This window comes from Aulonocara stuartgranti, assembly GCF_965226115.1.
Source record: "Aulonocara stuartgranti genome assembly, chromosome: 18".
Lineage (NCBI taxonomy): Eukaryota > Metazoa > Chordata > Actinopteri > Cichliformes > Cichlidae > Aulonocara > Aulonocara stuartgranti.
Window position 1 is genome coordinate 29110493 of NC_138954.1, and position 16643 is coordinate 29127135.

General features: G+C 40.4%; 1 protein-coding gene and 1 long non-coding RNA gene across 10 annotated transcripts in view; one reads left to right on the top strand and one right to left on the bottom strand.

Moving 5' to 3' along the window:
- Window positions 1–2414, top strand: part of carmil3 (capping protein regulator and myosin 1 linker 3) — a 102787-nt gene extending 100373 nt beyond the window's left edge. For 4 of the 9 annotated variants that reach the window (XM_082514562.1, XM_082514568.1, XM_082514564.1 and 1 more), the window contains 2 exons: window positions 306–461; window positions 1654–2413. In XM_082514562.1, the coding sequence (XP_082370688.1) occupies window positions 306–461; window positions 1654–1694 (197 nt within the window). In that variant the 3' untranslated portion in view covers window positions 1695–2413. Of the gene's footprint in view, window positions 1–305; window positions 462–1653 lie in introns of all 9 variants that reach the window. The other 5 variants (XM_082514567.1, XM_082514566.1, XM_082514569.1 and 2 more) reach the window with 3 other exon arrangements.
- Window positions 2415–10467: 8053 nt separating this feature from the next.
- LOC309693199 lies at window positions 10468–15566 on the bottom strand. Its single transcript, XR_014272593.1, has 3 exons — window positions 15439–15566; window positions 14243–14325; window positions 10468–10483 (listed from the first exon to the last, which is right to left on the bottom strand). It is a non-coding gene; the product is annotated as an uncharacterized lncRNA (long non-coding RNA).
- Window positions 15567–16643: the final 1077 nt, after the last annotated feature.

Genomic DNA, 16643 nt, shown 5'->3' on the forward strand with positions numbered 1-16643 from the left:
CTGTGTTTGTTTCTGCTGCCCCGCTGTTGTGCATGCATTTTGTAGTACTGCGCACTAGTACGTAAAGATACAAATGCACGTCTTGGTTTTTTTTTTTGTTGTTGTTCATAATTCATAACAATGGCGCAACGCCTTTGTTATTTTTTATCAAACAAACTCAGCGTGACTCTCCTATTTGATGTGCTTCCAACCCTGTTGAGCGTGCTGGCTGCGCATCAACTTGTTGCTTTATCCTGCATCCTTTATTCTGAGTTCCTGTACCCCACTATGTGTGTGTGTGTCTGTCTCATGCCATTTATTCCCAGGCATGGAACGGGATGTGCCCTACGATCTGGAGAGGTCTTCAGATCACAGATTCCTTGTGAAAAAACCCTATTTCCCTCAGTGCAGAAACAGGTCTCTGGACTACCCTGCTGGGACCGGGTGTATGTATCCGTCTCTCTTTCCTGCAGATATGTGCGGTATGACGAGCAGCATGAAGTGCATGCGTGTTGAGATTTTTGCACAATGTATTTTTTTTCTTTTGCTCCCCATCTTGTTTTTATAACAATAAAATCTTTCATTCATATTCCAAAATCTTCAGTAATTTGTTTTTAGCATTTGCGGAAGCCTAAACGTGTACACGCTTAACAGAGATGAGTCATACCCTACATATTGAATGCAAGCCTCCTTTGCCTCAATTGGATTGCCAAAGAAAGAGATCATAAAACATAATTTAAAGATGGAATTTGGCTGTTTTCCAGATATGTCTCATTGCAGCTGGCAGCCGGATCTGACACTGCTTGGGATTAGTGTGCTGTTAGATGAGACCTTCTCCCCTTTTCAAACGAGGACCTTTTATCTCCCCTCCTTTAATTGGAGCAGATTCTTTCCTTGATATCATGTTCCATTATTGTGCTAATTGGCAGTACGCTTTAGCTGATTCATCATCTCTTCCTGCTTTGAGCAGATTGACGCCGAATGTGAAAACCCCGGGGCAGTGGAATTCAGCTCTAATGACATTCCAAAAACTACTGCCAATTATCCCAGTAATACAGAACTATATATCAGCAAGTTGCTGCAGGGGACTCAATTATCATCACTGTGAGAATGATAAAAGGCTCCACGTGTCACAAGCATAAAAGCCGGTCATAAAGAGCGTGCGGGATCCTCTGTGACCTGTCGGGATGAGTTTAGGTGTATTGGAAGTTTAAGCGCCGCATTGTCACGTTTGTGTTTCTTGTCCACACCGAGAGGTTCTTTTTGCATGCGGCAGATAATATCTGAGCCTAGCTCCAGGTTTTTTTAAGCTCAAAGCTTTTTTTTGTCTCCACCCACTCATGCAAGCTTAAAAAGTTACGTTTGAAATATCACCTTCTAAAACTAATGCAGAAGACGGCCATCTGTTTCCATAGAAGTGCAGCTTTCAGTTTTATTTTATTTTTTGGCCACTTGGGGGCAGCAGAAACAAGCTGTGAACCACTGACTGTTGAAGAGTCATTGCTGTGAACACAACACTGACATTTTATCGCCCTACATATTTCCGGATTGAGCTAAGCAGCAACATTAGCATTCATTCAGAGTGCTGTTCCAGTCTAACTGTGGAATTAAGTGTAATGTAGCTGTCTAGCATTTTTTTTATTCCCACCACTCACAGTACATTTGCTTCTGTAGGTTATGAAAGCCCCCAGCTTGGTAACAGAGATGCATTATGACATTACCTGTGGACCAGGAGACGTTTGCTGGGAAGAAAGGACTTGGACGCGGAGGACTGGAGAGAGACAAGCTTTTAAAACTGTGGACTCGGCTGACAAAGATTCAACAGGATGTCTTTTTTTTAAAAATATATTTTTATTTTTAATCCCTGCAAACATTTGTTGCTGAAAATGCATGTACTGTATGCCGGTTTTGACTGCTTGCACTCGCTATTTTACTCTCAGGCATAAACAAAGCTCTACTTTTCATACAAACACAGTGGATCAGTGTGTCTCCAGTATGCTCACAAACAGCTGTTTTATGCATTTGTGCAAAAATCATTTAATATTGAAAGTGTGTCTTTTCATGCCCTATCTGTATTTAACTGACAATCTGTGACTTCTGAAAGTGAGTTTTGTAGTGTATTTATTCTAATTGGATGTATATACTGAATATATAACTGCACTAACCATTGTGGTAACTCTGCCAGTTAACAATCATGATTTTATTTGTGATAACATATCATTTGATAACCGTGTTTGTAAGTATGCTTTTGATGTATGCTGCCGGTGATGACTGAGAAACGTGTTACCATGCACTCCTGTCTCTCCAAGAGTATTTAAACTAGACAGTAGATCATTTTAATCAGATTTTGCGGGCCTGAAAATGAGTATTTTTTCTAAAAATGCTTCTATGAATCCGAATAAATAAAAGTGACTTTCCAGAAGGAAGTGGACTGCTGAAAGTTACTTTCACAATACATTACGCTAAATGTAAATATGTGTCAGAGTGGCATCCTAAAACGGGAACAGTTTAGCTGTTGTCACCATTTAGGCTGTGTTGTTGCTGAAGTAACACAGTGCTGTGCTTGTGTTGAGCCACCCGTCATTTCTTTATATTTTGCTGGGAAAATGGGAAATGGGTGATTTATCAAAGCAAACATCCACAGAAATGCATCAGGAAAAAACAGAGGCTGTCATTTCTAATGAGCTTGAAAGTTACTATTTGTTACCGACTTTATTCTTTAACACAGCCTGAACTCTCTCAGGCAGATTTCTTGTAATTTCTTTAAGTAGTCTTCAGGAATAGTTCTCCAGCTTCTTGAAGGACATTCAAAGCTCATCTTTAGATGCTCCTACCTTATCTTCTGTTCTCTGTTAATACGACACCACACTGCTTCAGTAATGTTGATGTCCGGGCTCTGAGGAGGCCAATCCATGACAGATAGTGTTTTTCTATCCAGGTATGCTTTTATTGGATTGGCAGATGGTATTGTGTGGTGGACCATAATCTGATGATACATTTCTACATTTATAATTCCATCAATTTTGACAAGATCTGCAACACCACTGGCTGAAATGCAGCCCTAAACCATGACTGAGCCTACACCCTGTTTTACAAATGGCAGCTCACTGTTGGAGCTCTCTTCTGACATTCTTCAGATTCATCTCTCCATAAGAACTGTTGCCACAAATTATCCACAGTTCTTGTATGATTTGCCATAACTCTTTTTCTCCCAGTTATCTTTGCTGAGGTTTAGAAAACAGCAGATGTAGTCAAGATGATCCCTCATTGCTTCACTAATGTTGAGGTGCGGGCTCTGGGGAGGCCAATCCATGATTCAATCAGGTACATTTTTACTGCAGTGGTAATACGTTTAGGATCATTGTCGTACTGAAAAACAAAGATGTTGCCAGTCAGATGTTATTTCATGGTGAATCAAAATCTAATGGTTCTTTTGTTGTTTACAATTTCATCAAATTCTCAACACAGATGAAATGCAGCACTGAACCTAACAGAACCTCCACTGTGTCTTTATACAGATTTCGAATTTTGTATTCATCACTCTGCAAGACCTGTTGTCACCGATTTTCTGTCCAGTTCTTGTGTAATTTTAAATTTTAAGAACAGCTCCTTCACAGCCACTCTTCCACTACGAGCATTTCTGATGAGACTTCAGCGAACAGCAGATCAGGTCCTGCTTGAGGTCTTTGCTGAATGTTTTTCTATTTCTTAAGAACATGACACCATTCATCTGCTGTCAACTTTTTTTTGATGGATACAAAAGTGGCATCAGTCCTCTCTTCTAACTCTCTGCAATGAAGAAAAAGTGCATATCTACCAAACTATCTGACCATTGGAAATCTGATATCTTTACTATTAAAACCGAGTGCTTTAAACTGAGACACTTTCACACTCTGGTTTTAACTATCGTTGTCGCTTGTGAGTGCTCCAGTTTTGTAGAGAGCCACATTAGTGGTGCCAAACTCTGCTTTTGTAAAATATGTGAAAATTATGACGCAAAATTTTATATCTCTATGCATTTTCAGTGCTTTGTCTAATAATAGGCTCAGAATCAGGAGTGGCATGAAGGATGCTTTATGATATTTATCATCTATGCTCACAGTACAAAGCTGACTCCAGATGCCCTTTTAGCATTACTGCTTCTCAGCACCAGATGGCAGCAGAGACTGAGCACATCTGCGGCTTCTGAGTGCCAGTGACAAGTCGCTGCCAACTCGTGATGCACTGTCATTACCATAATCATGGATCCTAGCAGCATCCAGTTACTGTAATGAATGCAGAATATGCACGATCATATAGTTATGACGCTGATGGTTGCTGATGAGATCGTTTGGAGCTCTGGAGGAGACTTGCCACAGAGCAAGATCAGCATTTAATTGACACTATTAACATGCTCTATTAAATGCTCCCATCTCTGGCATGTAAATCGCAGATTAGACCTCAGACTCTCTCTCTCTCTCTGTGAGCCGAGGCTTAGACGGTTCGTCAGCGTTTATTCCAGACAATGACGAGACGCCTGTTTATCTTGTGACAGTGAGAAGCTTTTAATTCCCTCCATGCAGTCACCTGATCTCCCACACTGCCAGGACAGATCACAGCCAGGGGTGTTCACATTCACGGGGTCACCAGATAAGCTCAGCTAATTCTCTCGCCGGCTTCCCTTCCAGACACAGTCCCACGCACCATATGCCTAGCTGAATGTTTTATCACTGTATATTGTGTTCACAAACCCAGTGTTACATTAACAAAACGGTGTGATTTTCTTAGGGCACTCCAGGTCATTCATCATCATCATTTGAATATCAGCTGGTGTGAGGGTTGTGCTCTTTTATCTGCGTGTTTTTAACCTTTACCGTTTCTGTGTCTTCGGTGACTGTGGAGAAGTGCGTGTCTCAAGTGTTAGGCACCAGCAGATGGGTCAGCAGCGGGCCATTTGATTCACCGCATCAACAGTGGAAGCCCCGCAATGAGTGTACGCATATGAGCCAGTGTGCTACCGACAGAGCAAAACAAAAACAGGTGTGTAAGAAGAGACTTTGGGCTTGGTGGGCTTATGTGTAAAGTAATATAAAACGTGGCAAAAAAATAAGTATTTCAGCTTAGTGTCAAGGCCCATATGTTGCCTTTGGAGTGGGATACTTTCTACGTAAATATAGAGCATTATGCTGATTTTCTCCTCACAAACTCTAAGCCCTTGTTTATCTCCTTGCAGCCAGGCGGTGCTTTAAATTTGTATTGCTAATGACAGAAAATGTAAACAAATTAAGCATCCTGTTCTTTATAGACCCCAGCACCATCCATATTTAGTTCCCTGAGTTAGTTGTGGACATTCGAATAAAACAACCGAGACTGTTAGTGTGATGCTCGGTGAGGATAACTTGAACTCACTTAGAACTCACCAAGTCTGCAAAATTGAGCCTTTCTTTGAAGATTAACATGCCATCATGCCACGGGGTCTGTGGTCATTGCATGCATATGCAGTCTCACCAACCATCACTGAGCCCCCTGCCTCAGCAGCACAACACTGTGTGGAAGAAGTAGCATTTTAATAAAAATGCTAACTAGAGGAGTTCAGCCAAAGGTTAAAAGACCCAAAAGTTTCCTCAGCAGGCTTAGAAATATGGCAGAATAAGCATTGGCGACAGCAAGGGATCTCTGGCCTCTAGGTGCAACAGGATGATCTGGCAGTCCCTAAAGACAAGAGATGACAAGGCTTGGGATCAAGGGGAGTACCCTAATCCAGGAAGAACAAAGGAGAAGGACAGTGTGCAGCCAATGCCACAACTAGGAATATGGATAAAGATGGTGAAAACTGCAGCACAAGATCTGATGTAACACCTGCCAGCCAGAACTTCCTCTGAGTTTAAGATATCCACGATGTCTTACCAGCCCCAACAAACGTCTCCATCTGAGGGAAGACAGTAACTCCTTTCTGTCATCTGCACCTTTGGAGATTATCCCCGAAAAATTAATTCAACAGCTTCCTGAAGTCAAATGTAATACCAGTGTTGACATGAACAAGTCGTAAGGTTGTTGCTTGAAATGTTGCTGTAAGCCAGAATCCATTTTCTTGTTGGAATAAAACCCGATCAAGCTGACAACCAAAGCCATCCAGCACATCCACATATGCACACTGGCAGTTAAAAATAGACCTTTCGAGATAATTGAGATTTCCTGACCATGTGACATCAACAATTTGCTGGCCTGTCACGATCATTTGTTTTGATTCCACTAAGCAGGTGATCATGTTAAAGCTCACAGAGGCGTGGGCAGAGCTTGTGTGGAGGATGCTAATCAAAGAAAGTGCCAGGGATACTATATCTTTGAGGCTGTGAACTAAAGTGGGATATAGAGGAAAACTCTAATATGAGCGAACAGCTCAATGAGATTGCTCTGGGTCAAAATGCCTGACTCACGGGGGTGCTGCTCAGATGAAAGTTGAAGTCTGATTATCCTGAGTTGGGTCACTTGGGTGTTGGGATATGGAAAAACCTGAAATTCAGGTGACAGGAACACCAATGATGATGCATACCAGCTCAACTAAGAGTTGAATTTTGCACTTTTTCTTGCAGCAGTGGATGCTGAAATCTGAAAGTGAGTAGAGCAGGCTGCTGCTTGAACTGGAGAAGAGAAAGATGGGACTCGAGAATTAAATATTTTTCAATGTTTGCCAGGTGCAGTGCAGTGCAGCGGACAAAACAACAGCTGACATCTCAGATGACACTATCACAGTCCAGGGCTGGTCAGGGTTTTCTCTCTCCCGCTCTCTCCCTTTCCAATCCACTCCTTTTTCTCTAAAGTATAGTTTTGGTTGCCCCTCCTTGAGCTCCCCCTGCCAGCAGAATCAGCCTTTTTACTGTTCTTTGGCTGACATACCTGTTTGTGTTACCTCTCTCTATACAAGGACAAGCTCAAGTCTGCACTCCTCGTCAGGTTGTTGTTATATAATAACCTGACACATCACGGTAAATGGGAATCAGACTCTCTGATGCACTTTGAAGCTCCCAGGGAGATTTTCTTGCTAATGTTGCCTTCGCTACGCCTCTTAGAAAACCACCTTGTCCTTGATCAGCTGAAGCTTCTTTCCCAGAAGGATTACTCACCTGGAATCATGAGCCTGCCAGACACACACCTGAGTATCTCCCAGCTCCAAACTCTCTCTCTGTTGATCTGTGTGCCTAAAATAAAACTATTGAGAAGTGAACACTGTGGTCTGGGTCTCGCTTCAGTATCCTTCAAGGCTAAACTAATTGGCTATGGCTGATATAACTTCTGGAGCTTTTGACCATATTTCAAATATATCATAACTACACTGGCTCATTGACTTTAATCATTTTTAAAGTCTCAATGAGATCATTTTGTCTGAAACTAGAACTGTGCTAATTTATAAAGTTTATTTATTTAAATATCTGCCAAAAGTTTGCAGTGGCACACTTTTCACAATTCCTAAAATGTCAAAAGTATGTAAAACATAAGAACTGAAACTATAAACTATAAACACTATAAATTATACACTATGTAGTGTCGTAGTGACACTACAGTTTAGTGGCAATAGACAGTTTCCAGAAAGCAAAAAATTCCTGGTTCAGTCCTAAGAGATGTACAAATTTCTTTGGAGTCGTGTCAGGATGTCATCTCATGTGGAAAATCTGCCAAATCAAACACTTGGAACTTCCCACTATTGCAACCCCTTGTGAATAAGGGAGCAGCTGAAAGCAGCACGTTTTCAGAAGGTTAAAAAAGTAAGTGTGCCCAAACTTTATCTGGTCCCGTATTTCTGTACATTACTATGGAGTCTGTCACAAAGCCTACAATGACTGATTCAAGACTTGGCAGACAAGATTCTGGCAAAACAATCAAAATCAGACTTTGTCCAAAGCAGTGATGGAAGATCTGCTCAGGTCCTTTCCATAAGTACAATAATCACCACAGGCACATTACAAGACCTGCCATGAATATGCTGGCCTTGTAATGTGACCAAAAATGCTGCTTAAGTTAAAAGAATTTATCTGATCACGAGCAGGACTGTTAACTGTTCTGTTGCTAAACATTATCGCTTTTCTATTTTTCAATTAAAATTTTTATCTAATATACATTTTTCATTATACACAATAATGAAACACCAGCTAACAGCAGCTAACGATTTCACCAACAGTAGCTATCAGTAGCAAAAAAAAAAAGCCGCACTTATTGAGAAAACAGTTCAGGATGTCCTCAACAAGTGTCAGCATCACTCTCATCAGACAGAAGACAGCTTCCCCGACTTACCAAGGGTATATCAGGGTAGTTTTACAGCTTCCTGTGAAACTTTGTGCAGTGGACATCCGGCATTTTGACAACTGAGGAAAGCAGCATACTGACAGTCTAAACTTACCACGGATGAATGCAAGACAGGGTTGTTTGTCCCACAGTTGCCACCCTAGCTATGATTGTGCACTTGAAATGTAAGAAAAACACATTCAGCTGACTGCTTTCCGCCATCTACTGCCATCTAGTGGTGAGATTTTATACACTCTATCTTTACACCAGTATTCAACTTAAACTGGTTTCCAGTTATTCCAAACTAGGAAATAGTCTTTGGGACAAGGAACTCTTTAGACAGAGAGCTGGTTGAGACCTAAATTGTAGCTGTAAAAAAAAAAAAAAACATGACTAAACATCATTTTGATCCTAACTACAAGTAATTTAAATAGTAAATCTATTCTGTCTGCTATAATTTTCCTGTATCGTTTCAGCAGTTTAGATACAGGCAACATGGCAACATACCTTTTGTACTAAAAGGAAGCGATGCCTGTGATATCACCGCTACAGCCAAATTTACATCAGATTCCTTAAGGTTTTCTTAAGATTTGATACTTTAAAAATACTTTAATAGTTAATGATCAGCACTCAATTTAACTTAGTATTCTGTGTTAAACTATAACTATAAACTGATTCACTGTTATGTTTTTGCATTTCATTGCTGAAGACATCAACACTCACTCACTCGTTCATTCAGAAATAGTCTGTAGCTTGTTTGTACTAGCCTTCGTTCTGTCGTGTTTTTTTTCATATTTCCAAAACTTTATAAGAAACAGTATAATAAGAACATTTATGATAAAAGCAAACAAAGTGTAAAATGAGGTAAAACGAGTTGAGGTTTCAATCTGACTATACTGAAAATCAGCTGCAAACCCTGCTGCTTCTGCAGTTCCTCAGGTTAAAACCTTTATTCTTCCTTACAAAGAATAAACATGACGCAACTGAGCGCCACACACTTAACAGATTCCTCTGGCTCCATCCTGAACTCGAAATGACTCAAACATCTCCCACCGACGCAGCTGTTGCTGTGTTTTTCCTCTCAGGTTCATAAAAGGCTTCTATTCACGTTGCCTCCATCTTTACGATCTGAGGAGGCGTGCTTGACACTTTCAACACTTTCTTGGTGGAGGCAGTCATTCATACTCCCTCCCTTCTTCTTAATGCCTGCGTCTGCCTTGCTCTCAGTGCTCTCCTCCTCCCACCTGCTCCCTCGCTCTATACCTGTTTGTTTTCCCTTAAAGCATAATAATACCCACCGCCAGCAATTAGCGGAGATTAAAGCTGTGTGTGCGTGCTTCAGTGTGCTTGCACTTGCGGGGGTGTTTGTACCCTCTTCTGTTTCACTGTGTGTGTGTCTGCGTGTGAGAGAGCAAAGTGATAGTGAGGTCAGAGCTGAAGGAGATGAGGCGGTGTTACCTTTAGTGGGAGTGAGATATTTTGTAGACAACAAATACATGTAGCTAGAGGCAGCGTGGCCGGCTGAGGTCACCAAGCCAAGGGAGGAAGAGAATTCTGACACTGAAGGCCGCAGAGTGAAGATGGACTGCACAGCCACATTCAAATAACAAACCATATGGGATTTTTATGTGTGCTGCTTTAGTTTGCAGATGTCAGTCTCCTTGTTTTGTTAATCTGTATCTTTGAATTGCTCTAACCCCTCCACCAGTCAAGCATTGGAATATGCAGGCACTTCATACAAGCTATAAAGTCAATTTATTTGTGACTTTAAATTTGAATTAAAACAGGTGTCAAACCATGTTCTCACAGGTGAAAGCCCAGTTCTGTTAAAGACCAGTTTCATTAGTTTTCATATTACCTGACAGATGATCAGGTCTGAATGGCCCCAGAATCAGCTAAAGTCACAGGCTGATTTATTTATTTATTTTAAAGTCTGAAAATAGACCAAGGGGGTGGTGCCGAGACCTGGTATCCTCTCAGACCACTTCAATATCAACATAGTATAAACTTCCACCGAGGCTGAAACTCCCTGCACAGCATTTATGAAATGAGTCACTGGATTTAGGAAGGACATCCAGATTAGTCTCAGACATGTTGTTTTTTTTTTTGAGATATTACCACAAAATCTCCCATTTTTCTTGTTTCAATTTATTATGCTTTTTTGAAAAACATGATGCAAAATGTTCATTCTTGTCCTATGGGTGAACCCAGGCAAGGATACCCGTAGAAGTTGATCACTTCTTACCTGGAACAGTGAGAAAAACATTATTTGCAGCGGAAAATTTCATTCATTCATCATAACAAATGATATAAAACTGATCAGTTGGTTGCTCAACATAGAAATTAACTGTTTGTGTGATTTAATTCCAGTGTAAAGTCTATAGCAGTGCCTTACGATGTGGAAGAAAAGAAGCTAGCTTCCATAATATATTAGGCCTGTGGATAATGCACTGTGATATAAAGCAATCTGCTCGTAAAAGCTATGTTTACTATCACATTTAATTGAATGAGTGACAATCCAATTACAAAGAAAACGTCATTGGGCACCATTAAAATGACATAGTGGTGTTTTGCTGCAACCTTCCGACACTGATTTTTCAGCTAGTGGAGCATCAGTAGAGCTCAGCACTGATGCTGGACATGATTGGCTTTCCAGTCACTCCCAAATGTGCCAGATGGTGTTGATGTCAGGCTTGTGCAACACAGACAGTCCCTAAACTGTGGAGAGCACAGTAGTATTTACAACCTCGCTGCAGGAAGAAGCACCAGAAGACTTTTCTAACTGCCATTAAAACTGTCTTAAACATTGAACAGAATTGATTCTGCTTGTTTGAAAGTTTCCTTTTTTCCAGCTTGTACACTTTTACCTGAAAAAATGACAAGAGTCTCCTTTAAGCTCAAGTTGTGTGTTTGTATTTGTGTATGCGTGTGTCTGTGTGTGCATAGCCAATGGGCAACGTGGGAAGTTAGAAAGACGAGTGGATAGAGGAGTAACACAGGTGCGTGCCTGCTCGTTCTCCTCTTCATACTGCACATCAGCTGATGGTAAGGGAAGGGCTTTTTCCCGGGAGCAGGTCACTGTTCACAGTAAGCGAGTCGCACACATGTACCATCCTTTTTGTATTTCCCTTTGGCTCTGCCCCGCATTTCATTCCTCTGGATTTCCTTTTAAACTCCAACTTCAATCCACACCTGGGTCTGTTTACACTAAATTCTTGGCTTCTATTTTTCCTCCACTTGGGATTCGACTTTGTTGTGTCACTCTGAAGTATTTCCATTTCAGTTCATCCTCTTGTGACTCGTGAAGAATGCATGTAAGTCTGGATGTCCCTGTTCTCTACCCTCCACAAATGCTGCTCTAACCATACATCAAAGTATTTGATGTGTAAGCGCAATAGAACAGTTCTAGATCAGTAATGGATCAAATATGGTGCTAGTGAAGACTTCCAAAGACGAGCATGATTAGGTTCATTGGCGACTGTAAACTGACTGTATGTGAATGTGAGTCCTGCAACAGACCGATGACTTCTCCGGGGTATACCCTGCCTCTGGCCCTATGACAGCTCATGGCCAGAGGCTTTCTTTTGGAAACAGAATACAATTATGCTTTAACACTGCTTTTAGCTTCCTGTCTAATGTTACTGTTATTTTGAAGAAGGTATTGATAGAAGGTAATAGCTTTGTAGTTTAGTCGCTACTGAAACTGAATAGCTATAGCTAATTATTTGCGAATCCTCTGTCCATGTCATTTAAAACCTTCTACTGAGTGAATTTCTTCACGTGTACCAGCTGCCTCACCCAGAGCTAAAACAGCCTCAGAGATGCTGAGTGAGGAAGAGGCAGTGTTGGACTTGGACATCTTCAAAGAAAGGCTGGAAGGCTGCCTACAACTTTCAACCCAGCTCATTTCAGGTGGTTTTATGGAATGAAAAGGAAGCCAGATCATTCCACATATAGTTCAAGTGATCAAGAGGCAATCAGCTCAAATGTACATTTGCAGCAAGTTTTGCTTTCCTATAAAATCCAGCCTTACGTGAGCCTGAAATGATTGATTTTCATGCTACAGTTGTAATTAAATTTATCCTGCCACTGAAGAGTTAAAGTGGTTGAACCGAAAATAGCCGGGAGCCAGTCACAACTTCTACATCAGTAAATCAGCTCAACTTGAGGTCAGTGTGTCTAAAATTAAACGCAATTAGTTTAGCCCTGTGCTGTGCATTTCATGTCTCTTCACTTCCCATCACGTTTCTGTTCTTCTCCTCATCTGTCATGTTACATCTTTCCTTCTTATCCCCTTTACTCTATTTCGGCTCGTCATTCCTCATCCGGTTGCTGTTGAACTAATAAAACTGGAGAGTTAGAAAAAAAGATAAACAATACTAGAATGTGTGGAGTAAATTTTAGTATGACTGGAAGCAGGTTGCTAATTTGTTGCCCCCAACCATCACTTTTATTTAAGGCCTGTATGCAACAAAACAGTTTCACTAGCTATGCTGCCTCACTGACCCCTGGTTTATGTGTAAAGCGCGCAGCGTCAGCCACCCCCAAAGATGGAATTTGGACAGGTTTGTTAAGCTTTTCATCAGATACTGCATAAAAAGGACAGATGGGGTAAAGAATGAACAAATGTTCGTACAGTTGATCATCCATCTGTCCTTCACACACGATGTTGTGGACGCCGTTGATTTTGACAAAAGTGGGAGTAATGATGCATCCCACCACCGCACACTGGCATTTTCAAATTCCATTGATAATGTCACAGTTAATGGTTAAAGAGCATATCTCTGGAGATGTTGACAAAATGACACATAGTCATCATAAAAAACAAATAAACTACAACTGTACTTTGAGTCATGCCTGCTTTTTTTTTTACCGTGTTATTGTTCTCGAAATGTGTGACGAGAAAAAAACTAAACCTATGTGGGCAGCATTTGATTAGATATGGGTAAGTGTGAGGCTTGAAATTCTAATATTTAAAGTTTGTTGAATATTTGGTAACACTTTATGTTGAAATTTGCATATTTATTACATTTAATGTGGAAAGCGATTTTCAGATTTTCAGCCATATCTCTGTGTTGTCGCTATCATAAAGAATTTGTGGGTATCCACTTCCTTATAAGCTTGGGTACTAGTTTCACATTGATAATAAAGCACTTCTTAATAAACATACTTTGCACTAGCAGATAATCTACAAGTGTCCCCTAATAACATCCTAATTTTTTCTTTTTGAAAGTAAGTTCCCCATCCTGAAGGGAGGGCAGGAGCACACCATTCATCTACTAGTAAGTCAATATTCTCTATTGTGAAGTTACCTTCTCTTCACACACAGTAAAACTACTGAACAAAAACTGCAATATTTATTGAAAGCTAAGAACCAAACCACACTGTTTATTTCAATTTTATTATCTCAGGAGCTTTTATCGGTGTTTTGCAGAGATCAATATTTCCCCCTCACACTGAATTCAAATTGCCTAGCAAACACAAGAGGGGAAATTTGTAGAATTGTGGGTAACTGTCCACACCTCACTGTTAACGGTTTACTTTCTTTACACTAGGTTGTAAATTAGTTTTGATGCTATGCAGCCCCATTCTGCCACTGCTCTATTTGTAGCACTTACCTGGTAAAACACAGGTAAGCGTTTACTGTGAAACCTTTTCAGTATAAGATTTAAGTTTCTGCTTTCTTCTAGAGAATGAAATATGAAGATCAGTTTTACATCTACCCATTTGGTCCTAAGGAGTGGTTCAGTTAATGGGCTAATAATGCCATAAAGACTGAAAGGCATTGTAAACAAATAGCCTATAAAGAAGATCCATTAACACAAAGTGCCTTAAACATGCATTATTTTAATCACTAAGAGGGAACAAAAAATGTATTGGAAAATTATCCGACCGCTAACTTGTAGGACCTTTGTGAACACTTTCCTGATGAACTTACTGATACTGTTCCATCAATCCCTCACCCCTGCTATCTGCTTTAAAATATACCAAGATAGTGACGTACAAGCCTGAGGACTCGAAGACCACGAACCAGTGAGTGAGGTCACTTGTCCATTTCTCTTCATGCAAATCATCCAGTAGAGAAATCTAAACACATGATGGGAAAAGATTGAGTGAATTACATTTATTGTTTTTAATTTGAAATTGAAGTTTAAGAAAAGGGGGAAAAAAGACAGATTGGTATTAAAACTACCAACAACTATACACACCGGCCTAACTTCACTATACCAAAAGCTATAGTGAAGCAATGTCTTCACAAAAAGGGAAATTCAGACATTTCACAAAGGGAACCTGTTCTTTTATTGATTTGTAGCCTTTGCCACACAATATTAACTAGCTACGGTCATATATAATAATCAGAAGTACAGCCCGTCACTTTTTAAGGTTATTTAATAAAATAGACAGACATTGATTAGTGTGTAATTACATCTTCCAGCAAAGTGATGCATTCTCATAAACTTAATCCATTATAAATACATAGGAGTGGGCATTTGTGGAAGCTGTTGTGTTGACCCGCCATCTTGACTACAGTGGTTGAGATGTAAGTTGCCTAATAGTGTTTTATGTGGCTAGAGACGTTGTACACCAAAAGCCAAAGAGAAGTTGTATTGTAGGGGCTGATTTCAAATTGTGTCTGCACTTTCAGACTCAAGATGTGAAGGATCATACACATGTTTTATCATCTGAGAAGAGGTCCTCTTCACCAAAAAAGCAAAGATGTGAAAAAAGACAAGGCAACTGGCATCTTGGAAAAAAAGCATCATGCTCTTCCTCCTCACCTCAATCCTCATTTCCTGAACTAAAGATATTTATGCACATAATCTGCATAAATATGCTTATTTATTCCCTATATTGTCAAAATTACTAGGTGTCAGCAGATTAGACATGCGATCCTCCTGTCTCTGGACAGCTGAGGAGCCAGCTAAACAACAACAACAGCTGCTTATAAGCTAACATTATGCCGGCCAAGGTTAGGCTTGCGTGTCCTAAAAATCACACTCCCACACGCTAAGTGTCACAGTCCAACAGTGTTAGATCGACTTCAAAATAGGTCTATTTAATTCTGGCTAACAGCAGCTAACCTTGGCTAACAGCAGCTAACATCGGCTAACAGCAGCTATCAACCACTATCACCGGCTAACAGCAGCAAAACAGGAGCACTTCTCAACAGATTAGTCCAGGATATCCTCAACAACTCACCTCACTATTGCTGTCATCAGACAGAAGTGAGTTTCACTGACTTATCGAGTCATATCAGCCTCCTTTCATAAAGTTTTACAGCTTCCTCCAAAGTACATAGATGTGGACACCTGGCTATTGACAATGAGATGAACAGCAGCCGTTGTAGATAGGATTTTAACCTAGTTAAAGCTTAGTTACATGCAAATTGCAATCTACTGATATCTAGCAGTGGAATTTTACTCACTTTAACTTTAATGAAGCTTAAAAAATTGGGTCAAAGTAACTCAACAATTGATATGAGTGACTCAATTTAAATTATGTAATTTAAGTTAATTGACTCACATCCAGACAACTCCTGGCATATTTTGAGGAGCCTTTATTTGGATCCCTCTTTAAAGTGTGGTTTTCTTCAAGATGTTCCAGTGGGATACACTGGAGAGCAGCTGAATCAATCCATGAAGCCATTAGTAATGCTAATGACATTTAGTGGTGCATTCCTGTTGATGCATTTGGTAAAGTATCTGGGCAATGCTGAAGTTTCTGCTTAAACACTTATGTAGAATCAAGTATTCAGAAAACATCCCCTAACATCAGTGCGCATGCAGCCAAGTCCTCTCTTTAAACATCAAGTGAGTGCCTTGTTTACTTGTGGGGATAAGTGGTTTGTTTACATTCGGGGCTCCACTCTGGTTAAATCTTTCTCTTCACCAAAGTCTGCACGTTGTTTTTCCTTCTTAACGACTAGTTTGTGTGTGTTGTCTATCCCTCTGGGAACAATCCTCCTTCGTCTGTCTGCTAGTGCCCGCCGAGGTGAGTTGTCTCGTTTGTGTCACGATGCAGTGGACTTGCTGATGTCACTCTGATTGTTTGTTACTTAAATCTCTTGAGAGACAGATCATCTAGTCTGAATCATCAGGCTTGTCAGTCTGAGGAAGGGCCCGGTGAGCTCCGAATTGCAAGTGATTTGGAAGAAGCAAGTCCTATTAGGAATATGAATAATACATTGGAGGCTATTAATAACTACAATTAGGTCTCAAAGTCATCATGTGTCTCTCTAAATTCCTGATTTGGAATGCTGTGCTCTCACAGTTGTTGGCATTTTTTCATCTTTTTCTTCATATTTGTAATTGTAGACATTTGCTGAGCCTTTTCGACCTCACGTACAATAGCTTTTTGTCCAACCACCCCAGCCTGGCTGTCATGCTCCCCTTTATTTTCCTTTA